Source organism: Tauraco erythrolophus, chromosome 17, assembly GCF_009769465.1.
Source record: "Tauraco erythrolophus isolate bTauEry1 chromosome 17, bTauEry1.pri, whole genome shotgun sequence".
NCBI classification, from domain to species: Eukaryota; Metazoa; Chordata; class Aves; order Musophagiformes; family Musophagidae; genus Tauraco; species Tauraco erythrolophus.
Genome location: NC_141481.1, coordinates 2,393,544 through 2,405,771, shown reverse-complemented (window position 1 = coordinate 2,405,771; position 12,228 = coordinate 2,393,544). Strand labels below are relative to the sequence as shown.

Below are 12,228 nucleotides of genomic sequence, written 5' to 3'. Positions count from 1 at the left end.
GGGCGCTGGGGGGGGCGGGAGGGCAGAGGAGGGGCTCCGCGGCACCTCCTCGACTTCGCAGCGCCGGGGACACCTCGCCGGGGGAGGGGGAAGCGCCGGGCGCCGCCGCCGGGCCCTGACTCCTGGTCTCCCGTCCCCCCCCCCCCCCCCCCCCCCCCTCCTCCCGGTCCCCTCCCCTCCGGCCCCCGGGGAAGCCGCCACCCCCGGCCGGTCCCTCCTCCCCACCCCTTTCCCCCGACCGGGTGCCGCCGCCGAGATTGGGCGAATAGCGAGCAAATACGTGCGCGTCTCGCTGCCTCCGCCGGCTGCCCGCTCCCTGCCCGCCGGAGCCCAGCCGCAGCCCCCCGAGGCGGGTGCCCAGTCCCGGCCGCTGCCCAGGCCCCGCCGCTCCTCCGCCCCTTCCCCTGCCGACACAGGCCCGCCGCCCCCAACGGGAAAGGCCCAGGCCGCCGCCGCCGAGCCCGAGCCCCAACCTCAGCCCGACATGAACCACCATCAGCAACAGCAGCAGCACCAGAAGCCCGGGGAGCAGCAGCTGAGCGAGCCCGAGGACATGGAGATGGAAGGTAAGGCCGGGGCCGGGCAGGGCCCCGCGCCCTTAACTCTGAGCAGAGTTTCCCCCCCGGCCCCCCTGCCTTGCTGCCGGCTCCTGGCGCGTCCCCGCCGGGCAGCTCCCGTCCTCGCTCCGCGGTAAACACGCGCCTGGCCCTCTTCTGCCCGGCGAGCAGGGGCGGCCGCACTCGGCGTCCCGTGCCCGGCCGCGGCCAGCCCCGGCAGCCGGGGTCCCCCCATCCCGGGGCGCGGGCAGCTCTGCCCGGCGGTGCTTCGGCGAAAGTTGCGGCGGCGAGGAGCGGTGCGGGGCCGGGGGAGGCGGCCCGGGGGGGCTCTGCAGGAATTTGCATCGCGAGCGGGGGAGGGTGCGGGGGCAGCGCTGCTACAAAAGGGGACCCGCGCCCCCGGGGCGAGGCGTGCGGCCGTGAGCCCGGACCTTCGGCCTGGCGGGGACCGGCAGCCTCCCGCCGCGGGAGGCGACCGGCGGCAGGGGGGGCGGGGGCGCGCAGCCGCGCCCCGAGGGGGGCCCGTCCGGCCGTGGCGGGGACGGGGTCCGTCTCGAAGTAATTGTGATTTCGAGGGAGGGTTTCGCCTTGCGCGGGGGAAGGGGACGCGGCCGTGCCGGGGGCGACCGGCCCCCGGGGCTGCCGGGCGGTGGGCAGTGGGGCCTACCCGGCCCGCCCCGGCCCGCCGCCGCCGTGCCCCGCTCCCGCCGCGGGGGTGGGCGGTGGGCTTCAGCCCTGCCCTGCCCGCGGCCGTGCGGGGCGGCGCGGCGGCTCGGCCCGGCCGCTCATTGTATGCAGGCAGCCACGCTGCTCGCCATTTTAATTAACCCTCCTCCGAGGGTTATTTACAGAAGCCGCCGCCGGCCGGGCCTAGCGCGGGGTCGCGGGCTGCGCTGGCCATGTGTAGCGCCCGCGCAGCCCTCGGCCCGGATCCTGCACCGTCATGCACTTGCGCTGGTCTCATAAAGGAGGCACTACGTTTTCAGGCTTGTTCCCTGCTCCCGTCCGGTGTAGTCTCCAGTGGTGCCTTTAGCTTTTTTTTTTTTTTTTCCACTGTGTTGTTATTTTTACGCCCTCCTACCCCCCTTTGGAACAACACCTTATGTCTGAATTCAGCGATGTAAAATTATTTTGGGCAAACGTACGGCGGGATTTTGTTCCCTGAGGAAGGGCAGCCACAGCATGCTGCTCGTACCGATGGTATTTGACTTGGAGGTCAAAAACACCAGCTACCTAAATGTCGTTTAGAATGCCTGGCTGTGAAGATGCCCGTTCTGTTACGACCTTTTTAATCAACAGTGACATAAATATTCGCCAACACAAGGTATTTTGCTTGGAAAAGTGGACAACCGATTTAGCAAATGTACCTTTCTGCTAAATAATAGCCATTGAAATCAGGAGGAGCAAAGGTGTTTTAGTGCAAGTTTGTCACCGTGACTGTGAGGTTACGTTTCAAGATTAGAAGGTCATTACATAAAGCCTTGTTTATTTAAACATAAAATTCAAAAATAATAGCTAAAACTGACTATTGGAGCAACTGGTTTTTGTTTTGTTTTAGAAAAATCTCTAAACTGGTGTTTCTGTACCATATGACAAATACGTAAAGGAGGTGATTTAAAGTATACCTCATACTTGTTTGTATATTAACATCTTGTGGGTTATGTTTTCCAGCAGATTGATTAATAGCCTTTAGCAATCTGCTTTTTCTCAATATCATTTTCAAGCCCTTTAGAATATTGACTGTATTTAATATTTTTATTTTAATTTTTATGGACCTGATGCTCTACTATGCTGGACACAGTGTGAAATGCTGAACATTTTTATGCAGTATAAAGGTGTCCTGAACTTCTGGATTGCATCTCTTCTGTCAGTGGAAATACAGGAGCGCAAAATATGTGTGGAAGTCCCTTTGATGGCTGTGGAAATCTTATGCTGGTGGCCACCTCCGTTGGAGGGGTGAGGAAAGAGTCTCTGCGTACATCAATATAGCGACACTGAGAATACAGCATTATGTCAGAAATGTGTTTGAGATCTGTTAGGCTGCACACAGCTGATTCTGGGTGGTATTATGAACTTACTAATTTATGAGAGTTTACAGAGCTGTCTGTTTATGCAAAAACAAACCCCAAAAAGTTTAGCTTTTGGAGCTTTTTTTGCAATACTTGATTTTTCTTGAGAGATGTGTTAAGTGTACAAGATTGCAGAGATCAGATTATTGCTAATTTTTAATAAAAGCTGATGTCATGGGTATATATTCATTTAGTGTGTAAAGCAATGTTCGTCATCTTAATGTATGGGTGTTTGTGCTTTCTTGAGAGCGATGCTTTCAAGCAGTGAAGAAAATACTTAATAACATGTAGTTAGCTTAATTTTAACATGCACAGAACAGTGTGGATGCCATTCTCAGTGAGTGATCACATTAGATTTAGGAGGTATGTGAAGAATGTGCAGTGGAAAATTGCACATCTTGATTCTGAGTTATGTGAAGGTTCGCTTATTCTATGTACAGCTATTCTAAATGAATAATTTTTGATGAGCCAAATAAGCGTTTCAGATGTAGTAATAAAAGTGTGGAATTAAACTCTTTAAGATTAAATCAGATATGGTATTTTGAGTGTCTTCTCTCATGTCCCTGTTTTGCTCCCTTTCCTTTCCCTTATGACTAATTTACTCTTCCTTGATGACCTTACGGACACTTTCTGTAAATGAAAGTAGTACTAGACAGGGCTATCGGGCTTCAGGAGGGAGGAGGACATTCTCTTTAGAAAGAGAAGAATCATCTCTGCATCATGAGGGAAGGAAGTAATGACAACCTTGATGAGGGGCAGGTACCTGCTCAACAGGACCAGGTGTGATGCAGGCTCCCCCACTTGCAATACTTAGCTAGAACGCTGTGGTGTTACAAATCACCTCTTTGTGTATTTAGTCTTCTATTACCTGTGGACGTTGTTTGTAATCAGCTGTAGCCTTACTGAGGCTTGGCAGTAGTGATACGTGGACAGAGAAACTTTAGATTTATGAGAACTGTCAGAAGAGGTTGCGTCCCCTTGGCCGAAGGCAGCCGCTTCCCAAGCTGAGGATACAGTTGGACAAACACAGCGTTTGCTGCTGCTCATTGTCATCTCATGTGCCACGCCAGTGGCTGGGCTAGCGCACCTCCCTGTGACTATAAAGTGCTCAAAATTCAAAACGAAAAGTGGAGGTTTAAAATGTAGTTTAGTTTTCTAATTTGGTTCACTCTGCAGCTCCATTTAGTGTCATATGAATGTGGTGAAGGTTTGGCATTGGGGCAGGAAGGAACAAGAAGGGCTGCTGGAGGTGGCACGGATGCTGGCAGTTATCTAGACAAATTCTGTCACTAGTCATGGATTTCGTGAGCACCCCTCATCCACTGCTGCACAAAAGCGTGTGATTCTGGCTGCCGTGGCTGCCTTTGGGCTGAAACAGAGTGGGAGTGTGCAGATGAGCCGTTGGTGCATGAGTTTTAGATAAATTAACAGTTTGGAATGGTGATTAGTCAATTATCCTGTAGAAATTCAGAAGAGTTTATTTGTATGCTAAATAAGTTTAGTAGAAAAAAAATAGTTTTTCTGTAGTGTAGGTAAGGTTCGTGGGTCGCTTTACCAGGCGAAGAGTTAGAGCTGCGTAGTTGCTAGTGAGTTGCTCTATGAAGTGTAATTGAATCCAACTCCGATACTTTATATATTCTTCCGTGGTAACATCTTTTCACAAATGTGTCTGAACTTCAAAGAACTTGGCTTAATACAGATCTACAGTTACATGTTTCAGAAAGTTCTTTTCATGGAAGGTCTCATTTGCAGCTTAATAACTGTTAAATATCCCTTGTTTTGTAGTTTGAATCTACTTTTTTGTAGGTTCAGCCTCTGCCCGTAGTTGCATACGTACGTGTGTTTTGCATTATGGAAGTTTCTTTTCCGAAGCAGCCATCACAAGCTTATGGAGATGGAGTCACAGTCCGTGAATGTGGGGTGACTGGGGGTTCAGGTTACACACTTGTGTTCTCCTCGAGTCAGCTCTGCAGCCTCTCGGGCGATGTCATCTGTTAAGATTTTCCTAGGTAGGGCAATTTAAAGTTGAAATTTGAATTCCAGGTGAAACAATGCAAGATATTTACAAAGAACAGGGGAAAAAAATGTTCTGTCTGTGTGTATGTATGTGAAAAGTTTAAAATTGCACTTCCCTGCAGTTTCCATGCAACTAGAAGTTTGCGTTGCTTGCTCTTCATTCCTGTTTTGCACACTACTGACAGCACCCACTGAGTGGTACCTGTCTCAAGTACATGACTTATTTTTTTGTCTTCTGAATGCTTATTTCCCTCTCGTGTTTTGTCCTCATTAGTATTATCAATTCTTGGCAATTTAATATCATTTGCATACATAGCACTGTGTTCGTTTTCTTTTTTTTGCCTGCTTCCATGCCTTTCTCCTGAAGGCCTGTATTCCTTTTTCCCTGAGCTCCTTTGCTGTCTTCTGTACTGCTTCTAGCCAAGTGGTGATAAAGTGAGGCTGTGTGTTTGACAGAATACACAGACTGAATTCATCATACGACTGTGGGTATCTGCTTGTTTATATGTTCTTCCTGCCCCTTCCCTTCTCCAGCCTTGACGTTTTTCCATAAAATAGATGATGCTCAAGTGAGGGGAGACAAAAATGCTGATGCAGCAGTCAACAAGCAAAATTAAGTTAATTCTGAGGTTATACCTAAAGCAAAGAACCAGACCTGGCCTTGTATTCCCAGTAATGATAATGTTTAGTACCACTGGAAACAGCATGTTTGGTCTTGGGAAAAGAGGTGCGTTGCATCGTTCTCGGATAGCTGCGTCATGCCAAGTGGAAAAAGCTGCATTGGTGACTTCTTTGAAGAGTGCTAACTATGTCTAGAGTTTCTTCTGTGCATTCTTCATGAACTGAGTGCTCAGTAGGTCATCAGATTTATTAAACTTTCGGTGAAGGGGAAGTGGAAACAGTGGAATAGTGGAAAATCTGTGTAAAATTTAGAGGGAAGTGTAGATAGCACACTGTTTAGGGTGAATTATATATATATCAGGCTTCCTTACTCCACTCCAGTTGTTTCATGCTGTTGACTGAATTCAGAAGAGAAGTAAAATCTGGTCCATGTGGTTACTAGGTAGCTTATGATAAGTAAAGTAGCAGGTTTTATGTGGAGAAGTAATATAAACCAAAAAAGCAGATGGAGATAGTTGTTTGAGACTAACTGAATCGGTTTCATTGCTGCGGAATAATTTATCACAAGAAAATCTAAACAGTGTATCCAGCCTGTAGCAGTTAAACCAGTTTAGCAAGTACATCTCGCGTGACATCATTCGATATTTGGGGTAAGGGTGAAAATGAACTGGTTCAGAGCTTGTGAAGCATCCAATTTTTCTTAAATGATAATAAATTTAAAGTAGGGCATTGTTTGCTTTAGTTTGTGCTTTGAGGTGTCTCAGATCAGTTGCTTTAATTTAGCTTTGTATCTTGTGGCTGTAAAATGTTGATTGTAAAGGAGTAAAATATTGGGTGGGTTGCAATATAAGTTATTAGTAATCCATAGCAATTGTGCTTTTTTTCCCTCAAATATATATCTATATATAAAAATATATATAAAATCTACTGTGTGCTAGTTTGACATTACTAGCAACAGGATTAACAGTTGTTATAAAGTGTCTTGGCAAGTAGAATGGGGGCTGAAGACTGGCTATTTTATTTCTCCAGTTATTAAATATGCTGTGTTGTTTTTTGAAACTTTTTTTTCATTGGTCACGTAAGATAATGTATTTTGCTCCGATGGTTTTAGCATGTTAATGTGATACAGTAGCAAAAAGTGCACCTAGTTGGTGGCAATGGCTGTAGCATAATGTATCTGTACATATCGCTGCGTGCTTACACTCAACACATTTTAATACTTCTGCTAAACCATTTTTTTTCAGCTTGGCTTACTGATTGTAGTAAAACAAGCTCTGTAAGTTTACAAACACTGAATGGAGTTTGAATGACTTGCCAGCAAAATGAAGAATGGTCAGCTTGGAACTCATGTTTTGTTCTGGCTTGTATTTCCCTAGTTTTCCTAGAAGGCTGAGATTTTGTCAACTAGAAATAATTAAGCTTCTGGAAATTAGTAGATGGATTTTGAAAATACTGAAACTGTACTAAGTATTTCCAGTTTGGGGAAGACAGTGTTAGTTTTTAACCATAGTGCCTAGGAATCTTTGGGATTATCTTTAGAATATAAAAACACTTTTGAAGATTGTTTTATATTGGACTTAATGTACATCTAGAATAACACAGCTTGGTTGTTCAGCGTAACAACGTGTGCATATTTGTTAAGCAACATATCTTAAAAATATAGAGATTAAAACTAAATTTTGATAAAACTAAAATTCCATGATGTAATCAGTGTAGCATATCTCAGGTTGCGTGTTTAATTGCTGTTCGGCAGCTGCTTTAAACGTTACCAAAATAAGTCAGTTCTGACCCATTTAATAGTGAAGATCTAAACAAAACCATCATGCTCTGTAGCATCAAGCATCTTAGGAGAACAGGACGTTCAGTGTCTGCAAACCTGGCGTTGTCCCTGGCAGCAGGTGTAAAGCAAGCTCCAGAGTGATGCCACTCAGAGGTGATGTGCCAGGAGCATCCCGTTTAGCCTGGGGAAGAGAAAACACTAGTACCTCAGCTTATTCTTGCGTTTATGCTGGGACGTGGAGATAGACAGTCTTCCAGGTGTCCAGAGCATCTTGGGATTTTCTGCATTGAAACCAGCACCTTGACAGCACTCCAAAGCATATTGCAAGCCAGAGGAAGACTATGTGGATAGTAAGCTAGAATATCTTACGAGAAGAAAGTTCAAAATAGATTTTTTTTTTTTTAGCAGTACTGCAGTGTTTGCAGCCTAGGAGGGGTGAGGGTTTTTTGATACAGCACACCTCTTTGATATGAAACATCATAAAAGTGCTGGAAAACAGAACTTGGAGCTTTATCTTTTCTATGTTAAGGGATTGAATGCACTCCAGTAGAACTTGCTTTAAATGCAGAAATCTGTGAAAATTCTTAAGGTCATTTTTAAGGATTTCCTAGTGTAAATAGGAAAGGATGTGTAGGAGTTTCATTTGTGTTCACTGTAGCTCTAAGCCTGATCATCTGGTGATTTCACAAGATGCAACTGTAAGGATGTTCTTAAAAAATACAGCATCTTGAGTTGTGCATGTGTTTTTGTAAAGATAAAAGGAAAATTTTGTTTTAGGGCTCTAAGTGTGATGTTATACTAATACAACAATTGAATGAATTTCTGTCGAGCTGTGTTTAAAAAAAATGAACAGTTGTGTGTTTCCACAACGGAGATTTTCCTTCCCATATGTTTTGGAGAGTTATTTTCTAACATCACTGATATTGTTCAGCAAAACTTTGCTGGAGAACTTTATAAAAGTATGAGGGTGCAAATGCTTTTTAAAACTTGATGAAAGTTTTAAATTCCAAATCCATCTTAGTGGGTTAATATTTTTACCATTAAATAGATGAGGAATCAATGGTGTAAATTTGTTTCATGAAATGGCTAATTCGTGGTTTAAAAACGTACAGACTTTAAATCTGTTGTAAATGTATTAGTAAATGAGTCAATACATAAAAAGAGAAGGGAAATTACATTTTTAGGAAAAGAAACCGACTTCCCAGTGTAGGATCAACATGTTATTCTGGGACTACATAGGAAATTTTTGTTGTAAAACTTGCTTCTGAGCCATGAAAGTACTCGATAAATTGTGGACTACTCTTCCAAGTCTAGGATGTGCAGTGGTCTGTCTGCACTCTTGAGCATCTCACATGTGGTTGGCCGTGCCTGCGGTCCCCGGGACCCAGCAGCGGCTCGGGGATGCTCTGCAGGGTGGGCTCTGATTTAATGAACAATAAAGAGGCTTCATGCAGTCTCTTTTTTCATCTGCCCTTCCAGCGGAGGAGGAAGCTGCCCTACACGGGTGCTGGGGCAGGCGTGCCACCTGCTCTTGTTGCTCACCTGTGCGGTTTAGCCCTTGTCTCTTGGCAGAGGACAAGGGCTTTGGGGTGAGCGTTTTAAATTTGCACGTGTTCTGCAGTTCTCTGGCTGCACTGGACGTGGCGGTGGCAGTAGCAGGGGGTTGTGACTTGTAGTGATATGAACATTCTGGTTTGTAGGTCTTAGGATCAGAAAGGCTGGCCACCCTGCATCTGTATGCATCACTATTTTATCCATCAGCTGTGACAGGGACCATTACTGATCTGGTCCTGCTGGGCTGCCCCAGCCCCTGTCTGACTCAAGGAGTGTCTGTTCGACTGTTGCACTTATTTAGCACTACACAGTTTTTTTTGACAGTAACTTGTTGCATTTTTTTGTCTTGATAGTCTCTGATTACTGGAAAAGAATGAAGGGATTAAGGAGTGTTTGGGGAGTGATCAGTTGTGTTGTTGGTTTGTTTCTTTTTCTCCCCCTCATCTAAAAATATGTTTTGTTTTAAGCAGTCAAGGTGAAGTTGACCATGCCAGTACTCGGGCATGGTGGTTTCTGCATAATCTTTGTTTTTTTTCCAAGAACAGAGATTGCTTCATTTGGAGGTGGGGAAGAATTTGAATTCTCCCTTCCCACTTGTAAAGCCAGGCAGCTTTCCTGGTGCAGCCGACTCTTTGCTGTTGTTCATTAGTCGTGAAATGTGTCTCAGTTACGCACCACCAGAATATTTCTGGTAACTGTAATCAGGTAACAGTTTTTAGACACAAGTTTGTCTTCACAGCATGTCTTAGCTATTGCATTTAGATAAATGGTTGGTTTGCTTCTGTTACAGAAGTTAGGGCTGACTGGACTCTTGGATGCTGGTGCATGGGTTTACAGGCTTCGAGTCTGAAGACAATGTGAGATGTACTTTTTTTTTTAAAGGAAATCTGCTTAAGCAGAAGCTGCAGGAACCCTCTTTTATCGTTCATTAAATCAAGATAAGGATAGTTAGATTTCCTTCTTCATTGGGAGTAGCAAGGAACTGACCTCTTATAAAGAATTTTTCACCTCGTTAAGTGTTAGTTGCTTAATAATATCGAGAGGTGAACCTAATTTCTGGAGAACAGTAGATACTGTTAGAAGTTTGAACACAGAGATAGCTCAAACGTATCTGTAAATTGTATGAATTAAACAGTGGGTCACAAGCCACATGCAAAACCCTCCTTGCTAGTAGCAATTACAGTAGTGGAGTTTCACAATTTTCTTCTGCTTTCCTTTCCCTCTTTTTACTCTTCCTGTGTGTTTATCTCCTCTGTTTCAGTCTGACTGTTTCAGACACTTCTTGGACTTAAACCCTGCACTGAGAAACCAGTCCCCTTAAAAACTAGTGTAATGCTTTGCAGTATTTCCATCATGCCACGAGGGTAGTAACCATAAGTTTTGAGTTTGTTTGTTTTTTTCCCCTTCTTAGTGTCCTTACAACTGAGGAATTAAAAATAAGCAGCAGTAAAATCAAACCAAAATCTGCCAGAAATCAAAACTTACAATTTCTTTGAAGTAGTTTGTTCTAAAAGGTTGTCCATGGGATTTGATAATAATAATTTGTTTCTTCAAATGTGTTGCTTCAGTTTCATATTGATTTTAAGATATTTTTTTGTTCTCATCAGATTTGTCGTATTTTTTTAACCTGTTTTGTTCATTGGGCTCATGCTTTGGCTTACAACCTGTGCCCTGAAGTGTGTCATCCAAAGTAGGAGAGGGTTGGTGTGGGAGGGATGGGATCCTTATTGGAAAGGATCCTTGGGGTTTCCCTCTGAAGGAGGGAAAGCAGTGCAACTCCTTTGCTTACCAGTGGACCTCTGCTGGGGAAACCTGCCCTTGATCTTGATAATAGCACAGATAGATTCAGAGGAAGAATATTTAGAAAGCTGCACAAAAATGGATCTCGTTTCACCTATGTCTGTTGCCTGTTCCTAAGCAGCCTTGTTCAGCCGTGACCTTGTTCTGTCCCCTCTGCTTTACTGGAGATATGTAGTGAAACCAGGGGATTCTCCAGTCCCTGCAGCTGAACAAAGAGCTGAGCTGGCTCTGGTGAAGAGCAGCATGTAGAGGTGGGAATGAGCCTGGGGACTGGGCGCGTTGGCATGGCCATCGGAGAAACGCTTGTGGAACTGCAACATCTGTCTTTAGGCTTTGAAACTTGGGATAAAAACACTTCAGCTTCATCGGTTAGTGACATCTCTTGCTGGATGAAGGAAACATTCTAACTAATACTTTAAGGCCTTTTCTCAGCCTTCGATACAGTGAACGGAGAGATGTTAACATTGAGGTAGGGAGGGACCACCCTGCCTCCAGTGGTTCTCTTTAGTGTGTTTGTCTACTGGTTGTCTTACGAATTTTGCTTGCACTGGAAGCGTTTGTGTAAATCCACACTGCAATCTCATAATGAAGATGAATCAAAATTTAGATCCTTTGTGGCACCTTTGAAGAACAAAACTGAAGTCACATCCAAGAAAAGTCCTTGGTTGCTTGAAATACAGCATAGTTGAGGTGTGGATATGAGCCATGGAAGCCTTTTTGATGCCTTATGTATCTAAATGTGTAAACACATGCTTTTGCTAGTAAAGTTGTACTGGTAGCACTGAACTCAATGCAGAGTACATCGTCAAGGCCCTTATTTTGTTTTGTGTTTGGGTTTTTTTTTTTTGTTTTTGGTTTTTTTTTTAACCTATCTCAGTTCACTGATCTGCTTTATTGTTTGGTCCCACAAACAAGTGGGTCAGCTTGACTGAGGAGGCAGGAGGGAGAGGAAAAAACTGTTAAGCCATTAATAACTTCCATAACTTTTTTAAAAAACTTTCCCAGGATCCTTTATTTGACACCTGGGCCTGTTCCCCCCAGGAAGTGCTTTAGGAGACAGGGCTGTAGCAGAGTTCCAAGGGCGAGTATCAAATCCAAGTTTACAGAGCTCTTAGTGCAGATGCATGGTTTTACCATTATAAAAATTGAATATTGTTCAGATGCAAACCACTTCTTGGGATGAAATTGTTCCTATTGCAGGACTGCTTCTGAATGCCTTCACTTCTGTTACTTTTTTTTTTTTTTTTGGCACGGTGGTATTCCTTGTAGCTAAAAATAGTCTCTTGCATTTTCTAACTTGAAGATACATCTGAAGGATCTTCAGCTTTCTCACTCACACTAAGTGGGTTACTATTTTCTGATTTAAGTACCTATTAAAATCTCAAACGGTTACCTCAAATCATAATGTAAGTGTATTTGTGGAGGTTTTAACCTCCTGTCCAAACTAGCTTTTCTTCTGATATTTTCAACACAGTGATAAAACTTTCCAGGTCTCCTTCAGACCCGGAATTGGTTCTCACTGCAGCTGTTCTATCAGCCAAGCTCTCTGGCCAGTGTAATGATCCTAATTTAAACAGGAGCCACTAGTTTCTGGAATGTGGTTGGATCATACAAGTTTTTAACAGGTCTGTTACAAGAAATTGCAGAGTTAACCTGTTTCCTTATCTGGAAAGTTTGCAGAAGACGACGCGTGAAATTTTGGTCATTTTAAGTTCAACTTGAAATATACCTATTGCTATTCACATCATGTTCACAGGTTAGACTTAAGAATATAAAAGTGGCTCAGTGCCAGCTGGCTAGACAGGGTCTGCTGTAGCTGGAGCAAAATATT

The 12,228-nt window shown here is 44.4% G+C and overlaps 1 protein-coding gene across 3 annotated transcripts in view; it reads left to right on the top strand.

Moving 5' to 3' along the window:
- Positions 1 to 413: 413 nt before the first annotated feature.
- Positions 414 to 12,228, top strand: part of USP7 (ubiquitin specific peptidase 7) — a 74,431-nt gene continuing 62,616 nt past the window's right edge. For 2 of the 3 annotated variants that reach the window (XM_086622591.1, XM_086622592.1), the window contains exon 1: positions 414 to 566. In XM_086622591.1, coding sequence (XP_086478717.1) covers positions 485 to 566 — 82 coding nt within the window. In that variant the 5' untranslated portion in view covers positions 414 to 484. Of the gene's footprint in view, positions 567 to 2,485; positions 2,514 to 12,228 lie in introns of those variants that run through there. The other variant, XM_086622593.1, reaches the window with a different exon arrangement.